The 23,743-nt window shown below is 40.9% G+C and overlaps 3 protein-coding genes across 5 annotated transcripts in view; 1 reads left to right on the top strand and 2 right to left on the bottom strand.

The window, feature by feature from the left end:
• Positions 1–914, bottom strand: part of HACL1 (2-hydroxyacyl-CoA lyase 1) — a 28,344-nt gene extending 27,430 nt beyond the window's left edge. For both annotated transcript variants that reach the window (XM_083578056.1, XM_083578057.1), the window contains exon 1: positions 789–914. In XM_083578056.1, the coding sequence (XP_083434182.1) occupies positions 789–860 (72 nt within the window). In that variant the 5' untranslated portion in view covers positions 861–914. The remainder of the gene's footprint in view (positions 1–788) is intronic.
• Positions 791–15,867, top strand: BTD (biotinidase). Its single transcript, XM_083578108.1, has 4 exons — positions 791–930; positions 10,739–10,964; positions 12,476–12,625; positions 14,632–15,867. The coding sequence occupies exons 2-4, from the start codon at positions 10,743–10,745 to the stop codon at positions 15,778–15,780; spliced, it is 1,521 nt and encodes a 506-aa protein (XP_083434234.1). The 5' UTR covers positions 791–930; positions 10,739–10,742; the 3' UTR covers positions 15,781–15,867.
• A 1,946-nt stretch (positions 15,868–17,813) lies between these two features.
• Positions 17,814–23,743, bottom strand: part of ANKRD28 (ankyrin repeat domain 28) — an 84,137-nt gene continuing 78,207 nt past the window's right edge. For both annotated transcript variants that reach the window (XM_083577682.1, XM_083577681.1), the window contains exons 24-28: positions 23,165–23,310; positions 22,456–22,538; positions 21,515–21,597; positions 20,681–20,772; positions 17,814–19,759 (exon numbers count right to left, since the gene is read on the bottom strand). In XM_083577682.1, the coding sequence (XP_083433808.1) occupies positions 19,473–19,759; positions 20,681–20,772; positions 21,515–21,597; positions 22,456–22,538; positions 23,165–23,310 (691 nt within the window). In that variant the 3' untranslated portion in view covers positions 17,814–19,472. The remainder of the gene's footprint in view (positions 19,760–20,680; positions 20,773–21,514; positions 21,598–22,455; positions 22,539–23,164; positions 23,311–23,743) is intronic.

Raw genomic sequence — 23,743 nt, 5'->3', positions numbered from 1 at the left:
TGATTCTCCTGGCATGCTGTGATCTTTCACCTAAGTCCACTAATCCTGGATGCCTTCCAGGATTAACTAATTCTTTTTATCCTCCCTCCACCTTCTTGTGTAACGAGAGCCAAACCTACACAGCCTACACTGCAGGCAGCACAGCAGCTCGACAGGTACCTGCTGAGAACGCAAGAAGCAGGTGAGAGTAGTAACAGCTCCTTAAAAACGAGAGTAAGAAGACTTGTTGAAATTTTAAACCATCCACGACCAAGCCTGGGGCTCTCCTGTTGCTGTTTCGTTCCCCCATTGATGAGGCGCTAAGCTACTGAAGGTAATGGGGTCCTTTTTATGTCCAACTGTCCTTTGTCAACAAATTGGCACTCTTTTTCAGGTTGAATATATGCTGTATGGTAATTTATGGACCTAATAGGTATCTAAAGCCATTTGCACATAACAAATAGGAGCCTACACAACACAAAACACTGTTGCTGTAGGTAGGTTTTGTTTTATATCTTATATTTTGGCACTGCATATTGGGAAATAATAATAATTTATTTATACCCCGGCCACTCTGGGCTGCTCCCAAAAGAATATTTTATGAAAAACACGATAAAACATTAAAAACTTCCCTAAACAGGATTGCCTTCAGATACATTTTGGGCTACACGTCCTCGACAGGGACTAGAACCCTTCACGTAAAACTACGCTTTTTCGAAAGAAATGCTCCTTCCCGCTCTCCGTAGGAAACACGTAATATTTCCGGGTTGGCTGCCGGGGTTCAAGGGTCACCCAAGAGCGTTTCTTACTTGCATCTTCAGCGCTTCCGCGATGACCTGAGCCCCGCTGACACATTCTTCTTCCTGCCCTGCCGGAGCCATCGCTTCCACAACCGTCTTTTCCCGAGGAAAGGGAGAGACAAACTGCAGGCTACCTTTAAACCACGCTGAGGTACGGCTCCATCGGCCAATGAGGGAAGCGCTAACCGCGTGATTGACGCGCGCCGCTGTTCAATAGGAAAAGGCTTCGAGCCTAGCTAATAGGTGGGGGACGTTAAATGGGCGGAGCCGTTGGAGCAGCCCGCCTCCAACCACCCCGCACTCTGATGGAGAAGGGTTGGGCGGGGGGAGGGGGGGTGGAACGCTACGAAGAAAGGCTCTCGATTGGCCTCTTGCTTAGCCAATCCGAGCCCGCAAATTGGGAACACGGAAGGCAGATGCGTGGCTGAGGTTTTTTGCTTATTTACCTGACAGGTAAATAACTGACAGGTAAATAACTATCTGTAACTGAGGTTTTTTGCTTATTTACCTGACAGGGAGTCGAGGCGGATTGCAGATAAAATAAGAACAAATAAAATCAATCGTTAAAAACAAACATTCATAGAACTGTAATATGTGTGTGTGTGTGTGTGTGTGTGTGTGTATATATATATGTGTGTGTGTGTGTGTGCGCGCGCGCGCGCGCGCGCGCACGTATATATGCGCATATATACACACGTATGTGTGTGTGTATATGCACATGCATGCTATTAAAATATAAGACAATAAACAAAAACACCAGCCCCCTCATTAAAAGCGGCCAGGTCCCCAAAACCTGTTGGAAGAAGAAGGTCTTCACCGGCAGCAAAAGGATAAGAAGTTAATGGCTTTAATGGGTGTTCCTGTGCTATATACCGTAGTTGTGTAATGTGTCTGCTGTGAAAAATTAGCAGCAACTCGGGATGTTTTCCCAGTCATATAACAACACACATGTTGCGCTTTGTAGTGGAGAAGGGGGACTGCACTCCTTGCTCTTATCAATTTCAAGTTTTTATTTAGCTTTTATAGATGTTTTCTCCATTGCAGGTTTTTATCGAATGGGTTTGGGTTTTTTTTATAAATGTTTTAATGCTACTGCAAATTGCTTTGAGAAGCCGCCTGACCTCGAAAAGCTGGATTTTTTATTCTTATTTTTTTTTGGAAATAATTATATTATCAGGTGCCTCTTTGTTAAACTTGGTACCGTTTTTAACATAGGAAGCTGAATAATCCCAAATTAGACCATTGGGTCCTTCTAGTTTAGTGCTGTCTACACTGACTGACAGCAAGCAGTTCTCCAGGATTTCAGACAGGTGGATCTCCCAGCTAGCCCTACCTGGAGATGTCAGTGGTTGAAACTGGGACCTTCTGCATGCACATGGTCTATTCTTGAACTACAGCTTTTCTTATTTTAATTAAAAAAAAACTGACTTGAAAAGGGATATTTTAAATGGGCAAGCTATCTATCTAAACCACTGTGTAAGATTCCTAGTGATAAGAATTACATCTTCTCCATCTGTATCTTGCCTTTCAACAGCTGCACCAGCAGCCAGAGAATGTGAGAAACTGAAGTTTCCCCACGAAGCTCTCACAACTTTCTTGCAAATTAGTTCTAGATATGACGACACTTAAAAACTGGAGAAGCCAGTCTATTATTTCAGTACATTTCAAGGTGTAGCATTCTGTTTTTGTCTGTTCTGCATTATGAAAATTATGTAGCAATCATGAATAAATGCATGGGTGTGGTATAGATAGGTAGCACTGCCATTTTCCAAGGCCGTGTTGTAGAATATTATGCCTGGGATTCATAGGAACATATGTTTATATCTGCACAGTGCTTTTTTCCTTAAAAAAAATGTTTAGGGGTACTCTCATTTCCCTGTTCATATTGAAATACTGCCCCTCAATGAGGCCAAACTTAGATTCACAAAATGTTTAGGGCATAGCTGTCAACTTACAGATTTGAAAATAAGGGACCAGCAGCCAAAATAAGGGACCTACAGCCTCACCTTTTCCAGGCACTCCAGTCTTCCTGTCCTCCTGCAGTCTGGTCAAACTCATGCTGGGTAGCTTCGAGAACACTGTCCAACCAACTTTGTAATCAGAGGTTCAACTGAATAGAATCTGAATCACATGCACCACAAGGCCTATGCAGCCTCAACTTAAGATGGCTCCCCGGCCTGGCTTTGCACTGCAAAGTTTGCAGCAGCACATGCAAAAATTGGTGTCCAGCATTCAAAAACCCCCTCAGCTTGCATTAACTAGCCACACACAAGGCATGCAAGCTCCACCCCCCAGTCGTTCTTCGACTTCTTATTGGGTGAGCAACACAGCCAAGCAACACAGTTGGAGCCTCCCTCCTCCCTGGCCGGCAGGGAGGGAGGGAGAGGAGCTGCTTCCTTTGAAATTTAAGGGACATCATGTAAGGGACATTTAAGGGACATCCATCAATAAGGGACAGCAGCGGGACATGGCGCTGGAATAAGGGACTGTCCCTTCAAATAAGGGACACTTGACAGCTATGGTTTAGGGATATGTGTACCCCTGCGTTCCCCCAGAAAAAAAGCACTGGTTCTGCGTGTCCAAGGGGTTTTAGGCTTCTTTTTATTGAATAATAACCATGTGGCAAAACCCTTTGAAACTGAAGGGACTTTTGAAAGCTGCTTATAATATTGTGTGCGAGTCTGCAGATCAAAGAAAAGAGACCCTGGTGTGCTTAAATAAGGGATTCGGATCCCAGCCTGTTCATGCATGTATGTACCGGTATGTATGTATGTTGATCAATTTATGTCAGAAGGTTCTAAGGCTTATGGCCTAAGCTCCCCACAGGTTCTCAGGGCAGCTTACAAAAAGTTAAAAAGACAGTGAAACACATTAAAACAGAAACAGTAAAACACCAAAATATTAGAGCAGCCAGTGGAATTAAAAACCAAACCAAGCAACATAAAATAAATGTATTGCTGATTAAAGAATCTGGTAAAACAAGAAGGTATTTGCTTGGTATTGAAGTGACATCAAGATCGGTGTCAGGCAAGCCTCCCTGGGGAGAGCATTTCATTATGGGGTGCCACCATCAAGTAGGCTCTTTCCCCCAATATACACTCCAAATGATAGGGGCATTAAAAGAAGCTTTTCTTGAAGATCTCAGGAGACAAGTATTCTGTGTTACTTCTGTAGTACAGAACTTTGCAGAGAGAATGAGTACAAAAATGTTTTATTACAAGCATTTGTTTCTAGTAACCTCAGACTGCAGTCTAGTTAGAAAGTAAGTGGTTGGAGACCCTCTAAAGGGCATGTGTGGGCTGCATGCGGGGGGAGAGGAAGGAGTTTAAGGAGAACTAGTTTTCATTCCTAGAGCGCAGGCAAAGCTCATTTCGGTTTCCCGTTGGGAGTTGGCTTCAGAATGAGAAGCCATTTACCATTTACAGTTTGTCTGTGAACAAGAACACAGTCTTCTTTGTTTTTTGTGTTCTCATGCAGAATGTTTTGTCACAGGATAAGAGGAACATGCCCAGTCTTAGGGTGGATTTGTACATTTGTGTTTCTGATACGTCAACGCCACTAGGAGATCACTTATTTTACAAAATCACTCTTAACAGAATTTTATCACATTGGTTTTTAAGTTTTGGTTTTTTTAATCATGTGACTTTACCAGGTCCTAAAGTAAGACTTGAATCAGATTTTAGCTCAGACAGAAAAATATTTCATATTATTACCCATCAGCGACATCACATTATTAGAAGCCAAAATGGCCAGATGCCTGGTCCTTTGTCAGACATGTTTAATATGCAATTGGCAAAGCTCCGGCTATTCACCACTGTTACAGAGGCTGAACTATCCTGCTCTAGAATCTAGATAATCTGGATCTGGCCTTTGTCAGACACAAAAGACCAGACTTGTTTTGTATTTGGTCTGCTCTTGTAATTTTGCTTGGAAAGGAATATGGCACCAATAGCTGGAGAATGGGCACTGGTATTATTGCAGGGATAACAATATCCATTGCTTTATAGTAGTCCAAAAGGGATCCATTTGCCCATCCCACATGGAGGTTGAAGTGGGTATTGCTAAGAGGATATATTAATTATATTTAATCCTCTACAGACCCACATGTATCGGCTAGCAAACAAAAGAAAAATGGCTTGTGCCTGTTCTTCAAAATGCAGGGCTTGCAAATAAATAGTTCCAGTAGCAGAGTTTAAATCCCATCATTAGACAGATTTAGTGAAGCCTATGAACAGGCTTTTAAGCCTTTTAAAACATTCTAGCTACTTGAGGCAGCTGGCTTCCTTTTAATCCTGGTGCAAAGAAACAGATCACACACTAAAGTAAGTTTAAAATATATTTTACTTACAGGCATGCATTGTCCTTAGCAGCAAATAAAATCCAGGTAAATGTTCTTGGGTAGAAATTCAGATACGTTTGCTGCCTTGTTTGCAATGCTGAGAGAGAACGCAGGGGTGGGCAGAGAAAAGAACAGGAAACAAGTCTTACCTCGTCCCTTTCACTGAGCCTTAACTGATCCTTAAACCCTTCATGTTCTAACTATCTTTGTTAGGTTTGGCTGCAAATCTCCCACATTTCTGTATCCTCCACAATACTTTTTTTCAGTGGAGTTGCATATAAGAGGACCATACAGGAATATATGCTTTCCTATCCCTAAAAATCAGCTTCATTTTTCTTATCTGCTAATGAAAGCAAACAAAGGCAAAGCTGATGAAAGGAATATTGCTGCATCCATGGGTGTTAACTTAGCAACATACACACATACGTTTCTGTATTACTGTTTTGCACGCAACATAAAATTATCCTGCAGGATTGGATGTTGGGTATTTGTCCGTGCCTTTGATCCTACGCAGGGTCTTTTTTTTTTTTTTTGTATAACTGGGAAACTTCCAAGGGCCAAATGCTAGTAATAGCACCAGGTTTTAGTTCACTTCCCAAATCCCTTTTAGAATTATATTCCAGGATTTCCCATGCTTCAGTGGTAAAAGTTGATGGAGTTGAACATAGTTCAATAGTAAAGAACAAGGGTAGGCAAACTAAGGCCCGGGGGCCAGATCTGGCCCAATCGCCTTCTAAATCCGGCCCACAGACAGTTTGGGAATCAGTGTGTTTTTACATGAGTAGAATGTGTGCTTTTATTTAAAATGCATCTCTGGGTTATTTGTGGGGCATAGGAATTCCTTCATTTATTTTCCTCCCAAAAGTATAGTTCGGCCCCCCAAAAGGTCTGAGGGACAGTGCACCACCCCCTGCTGAAAAAGTTTGCTGACACCTAGTAAAGAACAACAAAGCACAATGACATGCATTGATAAAATGTTTTTCTGGACAGATTGTTTTAAAAGGGCGTTTCAGTTTGACTTGGGTGTACTGATGTGCTGCTATCTTTACAGCTCTCTTTGTAAGGCAAAACTTTATTACTTAGTTTGTCGATATTCATGTATCAAAACGTTCTGCCTTTGCTAACATAAAGCTTTTCGGATCCCTTTTAAATTGAATCTTGATTGCAGCATATTTATTCTTTTCCAGTTATTTTTTGCCCTTGGAATTTTGACATGACTCTCTGTGCTAAACACTATGACCTTTCTGGGACAAGCAGCCACCACTGCAGCTGCCACTTAACCTCCATTTGTGTCAATGGTGTTTGAGCTAACTCTATTGACATGCAAGAGGCTGCAAAACGGCTTGATGGACTGTGCCAAATGCACACCGTTTATATCTATCCATTTTGCAGTGACTGACTGCTGGCTTCCCGAGGCAACTGATGCTCTCAGCTTTCCAACTCTCGTACAGAATCTGATAACCGACATAATTTCTCAAACAGAAATGCATGAACAATTGGTGCTTTTAACGGTGGGCACTGTCCTGGCTATTGTCCAACGCATGCGGCCAGAGGCTCTTGCTTATAAGCAAGAGATATTAATTCAGGCAAGTAATAGCACAAGCTCATCAGCACAATTCAGGAGTGAGAAGTTCAGAAGCAACAAAGGTGTCCCAAGAAGTTCTCACACCCCTACTGCCAAGCTTTAAAAGACAAGGTATGACACACACACACACTCAAAGGATTCCCTTGCCTTGTGAGAATGCCAAAATTCCAAGCACATTTTCTGCTGGGGTGAGTGGATCTGCTCCCATTTGCAAAGGTGCTGCCTGGTTCTAGGTGACAAGAATGCATCGTCCTGTTCTAGCGGCAGTTCAGTCACAACCTTCTCTTGTTCATCCTCCCCCTTCAGCTGGTCGAAGCCCTCACCAGCCTCCACAAAGGCTATGAACTCCAGAGGAAGACCAGAGGAGAGAGCTGACATCTTTCCTCCTCCTCCCAAAGTGACTGAAGATGGTGTGGGAAGGGGAGATCTCCCCTCCTCCAACCCAAGTTGGAACTTTGAAGGACCCCATGAATGAACAGTTATGTAGTCAAACATTGCCATGTTCTGGAACCATGGTTAACATTATCCAAAACTGTTTAGATGGCCAAGAAAATCAACCAGGTCGTGCTCCCGCTGTTTCTCTCCTGGAGGATGTAATGAGTCAGTGCTATTTTTGTAGAAAAGAGGAGCTCACCAGGAAAGCCTCCCTTGTTCTCTTATAATGGCAATGGTGTCCATCTGAGAAGTGCCAGAACTGAGTTGAGTTCTGGATGGAAAAAGAAAAACCCTGTACAGTGGTCCCTCGGGTTAAGTATTTAATTCGTTCTGGAGGTCTGTTCTTAACCTGAAACTGTTCTTAACCTGAAGCACCACTTTAGCTAGTGGGGCCTCCTGCTGCTGCCGCGCCGCCGGAGCACGATTTCTGTTCTCATCCTGAAGCAAAGTTCTTAACCTGAAGCACAATTTCTGGGTTAGCGGAGTCTGTAACCTGAAGCGTATGTAACCCGAGGTACTACTGTACAGTCAAACCTTGGTTGTCAAACATAATCCATTCCGGAAGCCCGTTCGGCTTCTGAAATGTTCAACAACCGAGGTGCAGCTTCCAGTTGGTTGCAGGAGCTTCCTGCACTCAAGCAGAAGCCGTGTCGGATGTCCGGCTTCTGAAAAACATTCAAAAACCAGAGCATTTACTTCTGGATTTTGGGCATTTGGGAGCCAAAACGTTCCAAAATGGAGGCGTTCGGGATCTGAGATTTGACACTAAGGAGTCAAGGTGACCAAGGCCGATCTGGTCCCAAACTGGAGCCTAAAGCGAAAATGAGATGGGTCAAGACTGTCAGTCTCTCCAAGCACATCTGAAGCTGACCTCTACCTCTCCAACTTGTTTGACAGATCCTCTTAATAATCACCAGGCTACTGCTTCAGGCCTTGTTTGTTCTACAAGGAACTATTTCATTGTTCAAGGAACATCTTTTGCACATTGCAGTATAAGTAATGCTGACTCCTGCATACTTTTCATTCCCTCCCACCTTCCCTGCCTCCATTTTGGGGCTTGTCAGGAAAAGCTGGTATCAGCAGCCTCATGTCCAGAACCCTCGACATCTTTTGCAGAATGTGTCACATTAATTGTCTTCAGAGATGATGGTGCTTTAGACTTTACTTGCTGGGTGCCAAATAACCTGCCACCTTGGGAGTCAGCAAAGTTAAGTTGTTGGAACGTATTTTAATGTTCAAAACAAGCTAGGTCCATTATAATTTTGGCATTAGCTTGAAATTATTTGTTGTACAGTAACAAGGCAAACGCTTCTAGTAACATAATCGTGATTTAGCAACTATATTGTGAGTTGGTGCAGATTTGCAACTTGTAGAACTGCATTTACACTTGTACGTTCTATACAGTATTGGATTTGACAGGGTAAGTGTTGATACAACAGTATTTGCTTTAAATTGTATCCCACTTTGTCTTCAAAGAGAAAGCAAAGTGGCTAACACTAAGACAATATATATATATTTTAAAATAAACAAACCAGTAATACATATAAAACAACAAAGAGTAAATACGGCCATCAACTAAAAACATCCACCAAAAAAAATTAATTAATAATACTTTGCAGTGGTGGGGAGGGGGTAAAATCAAACTGGCAGGTCAGATGCTACTGGAATATTCAAAGTTATAAGTAAAAAAAATACTTAGCTCAGTACTTAGCTCTTTTCATATCAGCTAGGATTTTTTAAATGAAATCTATCACTCAAAATAAGCACAAACTGATTCAGCTTACGCTTCATCACAGAGTCTATGTAATAGACAGTAATTATAACATATTTTTGTAAGCTTTGCTTTTGTAAGTTCTTGCTGCAAGAATTAGAACTCCACAAACCCCTGTGCACACCCCAAACACAGTGTGCATCATTTAAATAGACACCACCTATCAAAAAGCAGTTGGAGCTGTAGAATGGATCTGTCTTAAAAACTGTTTGCAATTGAATCGTCTCTTAAGAAATGGCAGGATGCGCTTGTAAATTACTAAAAGAGGACATTTCAAGGAGGGGCGGACTGTTTCCAAAATAAAGTGCGATTGCTGGGATAGCTCAGTTGGTAGAGCATGACTTAGGGTCGTGGGTTTGAGCCCCATGTTAGGCAAGATATTCCTGCATTGCAGGGGGTTGGACTAGATGACCCCCATAGTCCCCTCCAACTCGACAATTCTATGATTCTAACTTTGCCCTTTTATCAGAACATATACAGTGTTGGGGTCTGCTTTAACACTTGTGACAGTATTACCTAGAGATAGTTAAATTATCTACTGTAGGTGCTATCCTCTCCCAGAAGCGGAATAGCTCCAACATGACTTATTCACATTTTTATCAATTAGTATATAATAGGTCAGAGGGACGCGGGTGGCGCTGTGGGTTAAACCACAGAGCCTAGGACTTGCCAATCAGAAGGTCAGCGGTTCGAATCCCCGCGACGGGGTGAGCTCCCGTTGCTCAGTTCCTGCTCCTGCCAACCTAGCAGTTCAAAAGCACGTCAAAGTGCAAGTAGATAAATAGGTACCGCTTCGGCGGGAAGGTAAACACCATTTCCGTGTGCTGCTCTGGTTTGCCAGAAGCGGCTTAGTTATGCTGGCCACATGACCCAGAAGCTGTATGCTGGCTCCCTTGGCCTGTAAAGCGAGATGAGCGCTGCAACTCCAGAGTCGTCCACGACTGGACCTAACGGTCAGGGGTCCTTATATAATAGGTGCTAATATTTATGGACCGTCCTGTAAAAAAAGGGGGGGCATGCAATCTAGCAATTGTAATGCCCAGTTTGAGTATTACAAGTGGATCTCATCACTCTGCTCTCAGTTCACTATGGTAGGAGCAATACACATTAGAAGCTTACAATGCATCTTCTTGTCTTGTTGGTTTGGGGTACCGTGTCCAATTCCAGGCACCACTTTCTAAAAAGGACAATGGCAAACTGGAATGTGACTGGAGGGTGACCTGGTGAGGATCTGGAAACTAAGTCTGATGAAGAATGCTTAGAAAAACGGTGTATATGTGTCCTGGACAAGATTAAATTCTAACTGCTTTCAATATACAAATATCTGAAAGACAGCATGTTATTTGTTGTTCCAGAGGGCAGGAGCTGAACCCATGGGTAGAAATTTCAGGCTTCGATTTCATCTCAATCTTAAGAGATCTCTTTCACCAGAGGCATATAAGGTGATACAGTGGTACCTCATGTTAAGTACTTAATTTGTTCTGGAGGTCTGTTCTTAACCTGAAACTGTTCTTAACCTGAAGTACCACTTTAACTAATGGGGCCTCCTGCTGTTGCCACGCCGCCAGAGCATGATTTCTGTTCTCATCCTGAAGCAAAGTTCTTAACCTGAGGTACCATTTATGGGTTAGTGGAGTCTGCAACCTGAAGCGTATGTAACCCAAGGTACCACCGTCCTGGACATCAGTGACATCTGTCACTGATGCTGCAGCTGCATTGTAGATCATCCACTGGGCAGGGCATTGAGCTAAAGATATGCAAACCATCATTCCAACTCTATGATTTTACTCAAGTATGTTCCACATAAATAAGTGTTTTTTTCCATTTAGATTCATGGCAGACATCACTTTGGGCAGCTGCTGCATACTTGTCCTGGTCTGCTTCCAAGTTCTCTCCGCAGATGTTCACAGAGGACATTACATTGCTGCTGTGTACGAACATCATGTCATCCTGAATCCCAATCCAACAGCTATTACCAGTCGACGGTCTGCATTACAGCTGATGAACAGAAACCTAGACATTTACGAAGAGCAAGTAATTGCTGCTGTTAAACAGGTACCATGATAATTCATCACCTTGCAAACATTTTAAGTAACATGTGCCTAAGAGATTAATTAGTTTATTGTTATAGGAGCTTTTGTAGGCATATATACTGTATTGGAGGTTCTGGATGAAACAGAACCTTGAGCAAGTTCTTCCAGAGTCACGGAGCTCCTGTGTTTTTCTTCTATAATGGCTTTTCTTTTGCGACTATTAGTGAATAACCTACTAGGATGTTGAAGATACAGCATCTTATCTTAGCTTTTTAATTTTTAGATTGACTGAGAATGTGATGATTTGAACAGGATGCACTCATACTTTCCCCTGTGAAGGTGCTTACCTTTGAAGTATCTGAGCATCACTGAGTTGCCTTCCCGGTTTTACTTCTGTGAAATGGGCATTTTGTTGTGCTTTATGCACGGGTGGCACTGTGGGTTAAACCACAGAGCCTAGGACTTGCTGATCAGATGGTCGGCGGTTCGAATCCCCGCGACGGGGTGAGCTCCCGTTCCTTGGTCCCTGCTCCTGCCAACCTAGCAGTTCAAAAGCATGCCAGTGCAAGTAGATAAATAGGTACCGCTCCGGCGGGAAGGTAAACGGCGTTTCTGTTCGCTGCTCTGGTTCGCCAGAAGCTGCTTAGTCATGCTGGCCACATGACCCGGAAGCTGTATGCTGGCTCTCTCGGCCAATAAAGCGAGATGAGCACTGCAACCCCAGAGTCGGTCACAACTGGACCTAATGGTCAGGGGTCTCTTTACCTCTTTATGGGGGCAAGTAGGTGGTTTGCTAGCTGAGGCTCAGACCTAATCTCTGCCTTTTGATCAGTTTTTCTGAGCAACATACATATTGACTATTGCAGCAGTGCCCCCAAGTTTCAAATTTCCAAATGGGCACACGAGCCTAAAGAAAGTTGGGGACCCCTAACATACATCCTCCTTGGATGCCCTGCACCTGCAATTGAAGGTTTCCCTAACCCAGTGAATCCAGCACACAGTTACTCGTGTGGTGTGGTGTAGGCTCTAGCACCATGTTAAAGCAGCCACCACACTGCTTCAAGAAGGCAAGGATCCCCTTTAAAATCTGCATATGATACAGCTGTCTGTGTCTAAACGCTATGTTTCCTTCCAATCTAGTTGAATCATTTCACACTTCCAAACAGTTCTGGTGTAAATCCCCAAAGCTTTGGAGAAATTGCTTCTGGGCAAGAAGTTTTTGGATTTTAGCCAAAAAGAAACTGGAGAGCGTATTGTGGCAATTCCCTCATTTCCACCATAAAGCCACATATGATCTTCTAATTCATAGTACTGTAGTAGGTTCAAGGTCTTACAACTATCTTTAAAAAAGAACACAATTTAAATGGAAGTAACACAGTGTTCTTGTGTGTTTTGATTATCAGTAACACTTGAATGAGATTAATTCAATCTGCACAAGCGTTTAAGTCTTCTTAAAGAGATTTCAAGGCACCTTTCCTTTTTTTTTTTATTCTGACTGAAAGCTGTCTTTATTTTATTTTTGTTTGCTATCAGGGAGCACAGATAATTGTCTTTCCTGAAGATGGAATTCAGGGCTTCAACTTCACCAGGACTTCTATTTATCCTTACTTGGATTTCATTCCATACCCTGACTCTGTGACATGGAATCCATGCAAAGAAGAATACTTGTTCAATGACACAGAGGTATCTGTTATAACTGTTGCAGAACTGGAAAAAACTGGATATTCTTTGCTTTAGTGGAATATATATAGTGACACTCTGTTCCTTAGTGATATTTTGCTGCTCTATTTCACTAGTGCTTTCTGTCACACTGCCTGATGCAATATTGGCACTGCATCTCAAGGCATTTTTGTTTACAGTCAATTTCAATCTCTAACTATAAAGTTAAGGTTAACGTAAATGCAATCAAACTGCCAATTTCTGTAAATGCACACCCACTGATTTCTATCACTTAACTACATTTGGCTGTTAATAGATCTCCTACCTGCTACAGGTACCAAGCACAAGCACATTTACTTTTTGCAGAGAGCTGCAACTAAGTTAAGATGGAAATGCTATAACACGTTTTCCCCTGAAGATTTAGAATGTATTTGGAGCTAACACAAGAGTTTCTAAACAGAACAATGTTTTGTACATTCAAACTACATATGTAGGTTTCCATTAAAAACAACAAACAAAACCCAACTTTCTTATTCTAAGCTAGACAACTGTTATGAGTAAGTATAATATGATTTTCAAGAAATTTGTGGTTTAGATCGTTATAATTCTGGAAAATCTATCCTGACTCCACACAAGCCTTAGGTCTTTTGTGTGCAGCAGAAGAAATTCTGTATGGTGCACTACGCAAGGATCACAGACAACTCTGTCAGCTGTGGCAGCGTTGATCACTTCCTGAGCTGGACCTGGATTCAGTTTCTTCAAACAGGTGACAGGGTGCTGTCAAAATGTACAGTTGGTACATTCGATCAGAATGTGTATAGCCTACAGATCATGAAGCACATAGCTGCAAATGTTACATATGGGTTTGGTTTGGTTTACCCCACAGAAGGTGATTTTTTGTGTAACGCTCACCCCTGCTAGAATAAGCTGAATTGATAAGAAGATAGCTTTCTTAGGTTGAAATCCTACACATGCTTATTTGGCGTAAGTCCCATTGAACCCATAGTGTCATAGAATTGTAGAGTTGTAGGGACCCTGAGGATCATCTAGTCCAACCCCCTGCAATGCAGCTGGCCCATATGGGGATCGAACCCACAACCTTGACATTATCAGCACCCTGCTCTAACCAAACGAGGCTTACTAGTAAACAGAGATGTGTACAGCCGTGGTGTCAATTATATTGCTGACAGAATATGCAGGATCTTATAAAGTTTCAAGTTTTTAAGTGTTCCAAATGTTGCATTTTCTTTCAAAATCAGTTGAATAAAAAAACTAATAATCTTTTTAGATTTCCTCCAATTTGCATTTGATAAAAAATTCCCTACTTTAAAAAAAAAACCAAGAGTGTCTACTGTCACAAGGTTGAGTCCAATGAAGTCATTGCATGAGTGGAACAACTTCCCCATGTGCAGCAGAACATCCTCTCTCCCTTCCACCTGTTCCCTCCCCAAATCTGCTTGGTGGGGGACCCAGAGCAGATGCAGAGGGGGCTCTGTGAAGGAAGGAGAGACCAAAGTTGCATTGCACAAATGGAAGTTGTTGCACTTGCAGAATGGCTTTCCTGAATACAACCTAAAGAGAGAGATGCTGCCTCTTCCGGTGGTGCCAAAATTAGATCTGTCAGCCACTTAAAATTTATTTAACTAAAAAAAAAAATGCAGTGCTTTTCATTTCTCATTATTACAGTCCCTCTAACAATAGCATTCTGAGGTAATTAATGAATAGAGAAGTTTCAGCACAGTGATTTAATGTTTTGGAGATAAGTCCAAAACATATTGCCAAAATCAGGAAATGACCACTGAAGGCTTCAGTCATCTCTGCACACTTACTTCTGAGTAGAGATGTTCAAGACTACATCTTTCACAAGCAGTGAACATCTTTTCATAGGGAACCATTATAAAGGGGGGGGATCATATATACAAGTATACATGCTTAATTTGTGTTTGATCCAACAGCCAATTAATAGAGGACTGCTCAATGCTTATATCGATTGATGCAACAGAATATGTATTTACTTTTTTGCCCCCTAGGTTCTGCACCGACTCAGCTGTATGGCACTGAAGAATCAAGTGTTTTTAGTGGTAAACTTAGGAACCAAGCAGCCCTGCAATCACAGTGATCACCGCTGCCCACCAGACGGGAGATACCACTTTAACACGAATGTCATATTTAGTGACAGTGGTACACTCATAGCCAGATACCGAAAACAAAATCTGTATTTTGAACGTGCCTTTGATACTCCGCCAGAGGTAGATTACACTGTTTTTAATACGCCTTTTGCAGGCAAATTTGGAGTTTTCACTTGCTTTGACATCCTGTTCTATGAGCCAACTGTGAAGCTTATCAAGGAATACAATTTAAAACAGGCTGTGTATCCTACTGCATGGATGAACCAGCTTCCGCTGCTGTCTGCTGTAGAATTTCAACAAGCATTTTCAGTTGCTTTCAACATCAATCTTTTGGCAGCGAATATCCACCGTCCTGACCTGGGTATGACAGGGAGTGGTATATATACACCATCGGAATCATTCATTTATTATAACATGGAGAATGATAAAGGGAAGCTTATAGTGGCCCAAATCCCTATTACATCAGGGCGTGAAACCAACAATAACATGCGAACGAGTTTTTCAAACTCCCCTATGGACCATCAGATTTGTCGTAAGGAGGATCAAGAAGCCCACTGTGAAAAAGCTGAGAAAGGAGCCCAGGAAGCTCCACCTATATTTCATGGCGAAATGATGTATGACAATTTCACTTTTATGCCCATAATGGAAGCTGAAGGAGAGATCCAGGTCTGTTTCAATACTCTGTGCTGTTCCTTAAGTTACCAGAGACTGTTTGTATCAAAGGAACTCTATGCTTTAGGAGTATTTGATGGCCTTCATACAGTTCATGGAACATACTATGTACAGGCTTGTGCGTTAGTGAAGTGCGGCACCCTCGACTATACGAGTTGCGGGCAGGAAGTCACAAAGGCTACTGAACGGATAGATTTTCAGCTGCAAGGGAATTTCAGCACTGCTTTTGTCTTCCCTCTCTTGCTGAAGTCTGGCATCACTCTGGACTTTGCGGACTATCTGGGGTGGGAAAAGAACCACTATGTCATGCAGAAAAAGGGAGCATCTTCTGGCTTAATAACGGCCGGTTTATATGGACGATGGTATGAGAAGGACTAAAACAAGCATTTGGTGCAACCAAAAGTCACATGCCAAAATGAATGATTCAGGAGCTTGCTTAATAAAAGGAGATTATTGTCCAATGGAGTTCTTGAACTGTGTATACCTGAAAAGTAATTTTAGGTTGCATGAATTCATAAAGGTTCTTTATCAATTCCAAGGGTCCACAAATTTTGGCTGATCTCAAAAGGGTTTGTTCTTGGCTCTGACATCACACTAGACTCGTCACATACAACTAGGTGCCTGTTGTCACATAAAATCATAGAGTTAGAAGGGACCCCTAAGTGTCAATCTAGTCCAACCACATGCAATGCAGGAAGCATCCAGGACAGATGGCCATCCAACCTCTGCTTAAAAAATCCAATGAAGGGGAGTCCACCACCTCTGTTCTGCTGTCAAGCAGCTCTTACTGTCAGAAAGTTCTTCCTGATATTTAGCTGGAATCTCCTTTCTTGTAACTTGAATCCATTGGTTCAGGTCCTCTCTTCCAGAACAGAAAACAAGCTCACTCCATCTTCCATGCGACAGCCCTTTAGATATTTGAAGATGGCTGTGATATCGCCTCTCAGTCTCTGCTTTTCCAGGCTAAAACAAATCCAGCTGCCTCAACTGTTCCTCATAAAGCTTGGTTTCCAAACCCTTGATCACCTTGGGCTACCACCTCTGCACATGCTCTCGCTTGTCAATATCCTCCTTAAATTGTGATACCCAGAACTGGACACAGTTCTCCAGGTATGATCCGACCAAGGCAGAATATAGCAGTACTATTACTTCCACTGATCTGGACACTATACTATACTTCTGTTGATGCAGCCTAGAATAGCATTAGCTTTCTTTGCTGCTGCATCACACCATTGACTCATGTTAAGCTTGTGGTCTACTAAGACCCCAAGATCCTTCTCACATGTACTACTGGCAAGCTAGTTGTCGCCCATCTTATATTTGTGGAGCTGGTTCTTCCTCCCTAAATGTTGTCCCACCCAGCCCACATTTTACCAGCTTATCTGTAAGAATATTCTAGGGGACTTTGTCAAAAGCCTTACTAAACTTAATATACACTATGTCCACAGTAGTCTTCTGATCTACCAAGCTCGTAACTCTTATAAAAAAAGAAAAGAAATGAGACTTGTCTGTCATGACTTGTTTCTGAGAAACCCATGCTGGGTCTTTGCATCCAGTATGGATAGTTTAAACACTTGTGAACTGCCCTGAGATCGCCAGATGAAGGGCAGTATACAAATTTAAATAATACTAATACCAAGTAGAAAGGACTTTTATAGTGAACAAAAAGGATGTTGCAGAATAATATGTCACTATATTAATAATAAGATACTGTATTAAGTGATGTGTTCTAATTCTACTTTCAATAACAGAACCCCACCCCCCAAAAAACGTCAGAAGTTTTAAAGGACTTCAGTGTGAAAGATATTTATAAAAACAACAGTTTTACCTTGCACTTCATCTTTTTTTTTCCTGCCTAAAAGAATGAACTTGAGAAAACGAGAAATGTCAAATGTAACGCTAATTTGATTTATGAGTAAATGCAAAACAAATGTATAAATAAAAGCACTGTTATTTGCTGTTGTAGCATGTCAGCATCACTCACAGCAACAGCAAGTTACCTACACTAGGAAAGAGAGGCTTACCAACAACTTTCAGGCGGACAATATCCAGCTATTTCACAGCTAGAGGGCTAATGCTACCAAGTTCTGGTGGAATTAACAGTCCTTTCGATCAATTAGTAAGCCATCCATTCTATTTTATGCAATGCCACAGCACATTAAGAAGAACGATATGGAAAAGCAAAGGCCCCAGGCTTTTCAAATTACCCAACAGTAATAATGCATATGATCAATGATCAAAAGGCCTCCGGAAGATAGCTTAGTTATCTGAATGATTGATCTTTGCTTTAGAATCAACAGGACCAAAAAGGTTTTGTAGAATAGGATTTATAAATCTGAGGTATTCAATGAAGAGAAGCCCTTTAAGGAATTAACAATTATCCCACATAGATACACAGATTATTCATTAAATACAACTCTCACATCTGGGTTTTATTATACTCTGTAAAATATACACAGGAATCTTGATGTACTCAAAGAGTGCAGGTAAATACAGTATTCAAGCAGTCGCTATTTATATGTACATGCTCATTAATTCTTCAAAAACCCACAAAATTATCAAATAGATCAAAATACTGTCCTGTGTTTCCACACTATGTTCAGAAAACAAGCTGATAATTTACAATGGCATTAAGGTTTCCAGTTTCACAATACAAAAAGGATAAAAGAAGGTTGGGGTCAGTTTATAGCAAGTCATTTGTGTTTTACCTCAACATGCAAGAATATGTTCTTGCATGTACATAAGCAAGTTATAATTAAAAATGTTACTTTTCAATTAAAGCAGAACCAAATAAAGTAAATACCTCTATTTTAACAAATTTCATTTTAGGATCGAGAAATGTATTCCATTTTTCAGTTTATTCATTTTTTTTACAGTAGCCTGCTATAAATTAGACAAACTCAAGGCAAGCTGTAACTCTAGCTGAAGGACTTGGAATACATTTCCAAAGATTCATCACTGTACCTTTTTGATGAGAGGGAAACCATTTTAACCATCCCCCAGTCACATCCTGTGCCATGAAAGCTTAGGTGTTTTTTTTTTTTAATTAAAAAAATTATATACATCATAGAGGCACAAATCTCATGTCATTGTATATGATGTAGAAGACTGGGCAAGCTGTAGAAAATGCCATTTCCCTAAGGCAGCCTAGCAGGGTGTCAGGATTTTACAATTCTCATTTTTGATGCAGTTTTGCTCATCCAGATAATTACCATTCCTGTATTTTGAATAAAAATATATATTTAAAACAGATTTATTTTCGTAAAAGTAAGCTGTGCAATAAATACTGCATCGCTGTCTCATCTCCCTTTTATTATACTACTGTACAAGTTTCACCCTGACTACTCCTGGTTAAGCCAGTACAGCTTCACTACTATAAGATTGTGACAAGTTCCTTTTCATTTCCTCTCAGAGAAACAAAACTGAAAATTAAGTCCCCCCCCCCCCATGGTACATTTAACTGTGTTGGGAGGCTGTTAGGTGATTAAAAACAAATAAGACATTTAAAACCAAATCTAACATTAATTGTCAGAAGTAATTTAGGGGTTGGTTAAGACTATTACTTATTTAACCTATTCAACTTTTCAAAAAAAGTTTTTTTTTTAAATTAAAAAAAGTCTAAGTTATTCATTTGGTCCTTTGGCAATTTGCTGCACAAACAACGCCTTCTGTACCAAACTCAATTATTGCCTTAAAAATGATCTTGGTAAGATTTAAATCTATTGTCTTCTTTGTTGTATAACTTGTTTATTCATTTAGACAGACAATGGTGCACAGCCTTTTTTAGGATTCTTCATGGCACCATGGACAACCTAGTACGCTGCAATTAAATAACATTTTGTGTAATTTTTCTTTTCTTTTGCACCATGGATTTGGAGCACTTCCTTTGCATAACCTGCTTTTAAAAGCCTTTGGGAAGTTGCACAAATGTTTCATGTGCACCCATGTTTGTTTAAAAAAAACCCCCTCTTCTGGGTGTCCCTTTTTTTATATTCAGAAACTGCTTTCTCCAACAACACAATCTTGAAATTCAGCAAGTGAGTTCGTCTTCTGACCTCCAAGGAAGCTTCTTAATAGGTTTCAGAATCCGAGTCATTAAGTTCATCTTCTTCCGTATATGGGTAGCCATCTTCCCTGCCAATGTTGTTGAAACTACAGTAAGAACTATGTTCACTCCTGATAATAGGCAAGGAGTCAAAGGTGACAGTTTTTGAGGTGTTGGTGTAATGATTAATGGCATTGAAAGTAAGGGAAGGTAGCGTGGTGCTTGACGAAACAGGCATCATTGTGGCCAGAATGAGAGCTAGGCAATCAGCAACATCCTTATTGGGAGCACAGGCCAAAGCTGGTGTATAACCTAGAGTCAGAATAAAATCATAAATTTTAGTTCAAGACACACCCAAAATTTCAGATATCAAAGTCTATTCACTTGGTACAGCAGCAAAGTACGATTTTGTTATGCTATACAGTTGTACATTGGGTTCTCGAACGGAATCCATTCCGGAAGTCCGTTCAACTTCCGAAAACGTTTGAAAACCAAGGCACAGCTTCCAATTGGCTGCAGGAGTTTCCTGCACTCAATCGGAAGCCGCGTCAGACGTTTGGGTTCCAAAGAATGTTCGCAAACTGGAACACTCACTTCCGGGTTTGCAGTGTTCGGGAGCCAAAAGGTTCGAGTCACAAGGCATTCAAGAACCAAAGTACAATTGTACTAATTAAAAACTGGATTATGTGGGTGACAGACAGCTGTGTCCATCTGCCAAGTGGGAATGGGTTTCCATTTGTGCGATGGGACTCTGAGTTAGTGTGCCACCCCCCTGATCTAGCGCAGCTTCTGTTTTAGACTAGCCACAACTTTTGTGACATCCAGACTGTGCTGAATGGAAACAAGTCAACTGCAAACCACAGTTTAGAAATGTGGTTAATTCTCAGCAATTAGCTGCACTTTAAGGTTTGGATATAATGCTTAACTGTGGCTAATCTAATATTGAACCTTCCAATCTCCTTGTAACTAACTGCAGTGGGAAGAAGGTGGGGAGCACGCAAGCCCAAGGTGAACAGCAACACATAACGCTAAACCATGGTTTAGCATTGCAGGCGAACCAGGTGACCGCTGATTTAGATGGCTTGTTAAAATGGCATTAAACAAATTCATGGAAAATAGACCCCAATAGATGCCCAGAAGCAGCATACCTTTGAATACCAGCTTCTTCTGCTGGAAAAGGAAGTGCTATGCAGGCTCTTTTGATTCAACTTTACCCTGTTTAAATTTACTTACCATTTTCATCAACGGCAAGTACACTTGCTCCTTTTCCTAGAAGTTCTTGAACTACAACCGTTAATCCATTTCGAGCAGCAACATGCAAAGGTCTGCAGAGACAACCACCCACAAATCTTACAACAAACACATTAAAAATGCATGCAAAGATTACTGTCTGATTATATTAGTATTTTCATTTCTATCCCTGTGAAGAGGTAATTATATACATATTAAAGCAAGCCATTTCAATTTCTAGAGTAGAAAAAGTGATATCCAAACATTTGAGCATGTTTAAATCTTTGTAAGTAGCTTGTTATGTATCTGTAGAATTAATCTATTACTACAATACAGAGAGGGTGGGAGATATAGTCTGGCAATATCTGAAGGACCAAAGGTTAGCCAACCTTGGTGTAAATACAGAATCTATATGGTGTGAGACTAAGCAGTTCTTTGGTTCTCATGTAACCTGTAATTTTTTTGTGAACTCTTATCCTATTCCAAGCAAACATGAATCAGAGTACAGTAACTGTGTCAGTAACTAGCAAAGCATCCTTTTTCTGTCCCTTGTTTTAAGCCAGCATGATTACTATTCTCCTGCCTTGTGACCTGTAAATTATTGCTACTTTTGTTTACTGTTAATATTTCTGTTCTGCCTTGCCCTTTGCCGAATGTTTCCATGAAGACCATTTCTTAAAACATCGTATAGATTAAGCTCATATATTGCCAATTATCACACAAAAAATATTTAGTGAGCACTCTCCCCCATAATCTCCCTGCTCCCACTCCACTACATTCACCTAAATATAGTTTCTTCAATAACAGATTTTCAGTGCTATATGAAGCTCGACTTACGTCTGCAAGGCTGCATTGGTGGCATTGATGAGATTTCTATCTGTAATCTTCTCCAGTATTAACAAGGCACTAGTTTCATGACCCTTTTTTAAAAAGGAAGGAAAAGGAAAAAGAGATTCTTTATTCTTCCTTTAAAACAAAAATCTATTATTTTAAACCTTGGCAAATTCCACATGTATATTTGAAACAATCTACACAAGTTTTCTTTAGATTATGTAAGCAATAGAGATTTGTAACTAGTAGGCAGAGTTTTTATTAGCACCAAGTATGGTCTGCAGAAGGACACAAGCTACTTAGCTCAATATGCTTAGATATTATAGTGGTGAGGACTGCATGTTTCTGTCTTTTACTTCAGTGTCTACAATTTTTGTACCCACGGCTGCCTCTCTTCCTTCATGTTTCTGAACTGTATCACCTTCTCCCCCCACCCCTTTGCCAAAATGCCCTCTGTATTCCAAGCAGATCCAGTATATGGGATGATGTTTCATCTACCCAATGATGGAATAGTTCTGGTAGAGTCTCCAGACCACTGGACACCTTAAAAAGCTCAACAGATGGACTTAGCTTTAGATCAGGCATAGGCGAACTCGGCCCTCCAGATGTTTTGAGACTACAATTCCCATCATCCCATCACTGGTCCTGTTAGCTAGGGATGGGAGTTGTAGTCCCAAAACATCTGGAGAGCCGAGTTTGCCTATGCCTGCTTTAGATAGCCGTTGTTAAAAATCTGTTACCTGGCTCAGTATTGATGCAGCTATGAATGAAGCAAATATGATAACTCGGCACCCCACTCAAGGTGTAGTTCTTTCCCAGTGCATTTAAAAGACTGCTGCATCACCACTGCTACTCTAGACCAACTTTATTCAAATGGATAAATGATGAAAACCACGACGAGACCAGCAATAAATCACAGAAGCTCCAAACTGGAAAATGATACATACCTTGCTGCAAGCCAAATGCAGTGCTGTGTTTTTACACTTATCTTGCAAGGTCAGATCGGCTTTAGCGCTGCTAACCAACACCTCTGAAAGAAGCAAAGTGTCACATTAACTGAAAAGATGCATTTATAGACAGAAGCTTTATAGTGTACTTTTTTTTAACCGTTATCTCATCAGCGGAGATTGTTCCCAACTCGGAAGTGTAAATAGGCCTGACATGATTAAGAACATAAGAGCATGCTTGCTGTATCAGATCAAAAGCCTTTCAAGTTGAGCGATCTGTTTCACAAAGTTGCCAACCAAATGCCTTTGGGAATCTGAATGCAATAGTCTCTTCCGCCACTCAAGTAACTGTTGGTAACAATTTTTTGTTTGTGTGTGCAAATTTCCCTACTGCCCCATGTTTCATCATCCTATGCTTTTCTATCCTCTTAAATCACTCGACAGGCAGCCTGACTTACACGTGTGGCTTATCCTGTGAATGAAATTATGAAACTACTGTAAGTTGTTAAGAGAATGTGTGTTCTTTTGAATCAAATTCTGTTGATTAATAAAAATATTAACCAAAGAAAGTTGCTTGGTTGATCAATTTGAAATCTGCAAATCTACTTTAAAAAATGGCCTATGCAGTTCTAATGCAGGCTTTTTACGTTTGTATAATTAGTAGTTATTAGTAATGAAAACAGAAAATACACAAGAGTTCTCTTTTTACCAACTGTATTTGTTTGTCCATTTTCTGCAGCCATCATTAGAGGGGTTTTCCCAGAAGAATCTACAGAGTTTACTTGTGCATTATGGCTGAGCAAAAGCTGTAAGCACTCTACATGGTCTGTAAAGGCTGCTGCATGGAGAGGAGTTCTGGGGAGAAGAAAAAGAGCGCACTTTGTAGATAAAAAGCAGGCTAACAACTAGTATCATATGCATGATTCTACTTAAAAACATAACCCGTCTAGCAGTTGTGGGGAAAAACTGCTTTAGAAGATTATGATTTGTGAATTTGTATTATCTCAACACTTTAGAGTCAACGATATACATTTCATTTCCCCTCTTGCCCTTTTCATGGAATAACAAGGGGCAGGAGATATAGAAAGAGTGGGGTTGGGAAAAGCACTGCAGATATTACAAAAGAGGTCCAAACCCAGATCTCAGCCCAAAATATCCAAAGCTTCTTTTCATATCATAAATTATTTTTTTAAGAGTTTTGGTTTACTGTGTAAAGAAAGCGCAATCCTATATAAGTTTAATGAAGGATTTCCAGATACTTATATGTAGGATCACACAGCTTTATTTC

The sequence above is a fragment of the Podarcis filfolensis genome, assembly GCF_964270895.1.
Source record: "Podarcis filfolensis genome assembly, chromosome: 12".
Taxonomy (NCBI): Eukaryota; Metazoa; Chordata; class Lepidosauria; order Squamata; family Lacertidae; genus Podarcis; species Podarcis filfolensis.
Note: the sequence above shows the minus strand (reverse complement) of the source record. Positions and strands in the feature narration are given on the sequence as shown.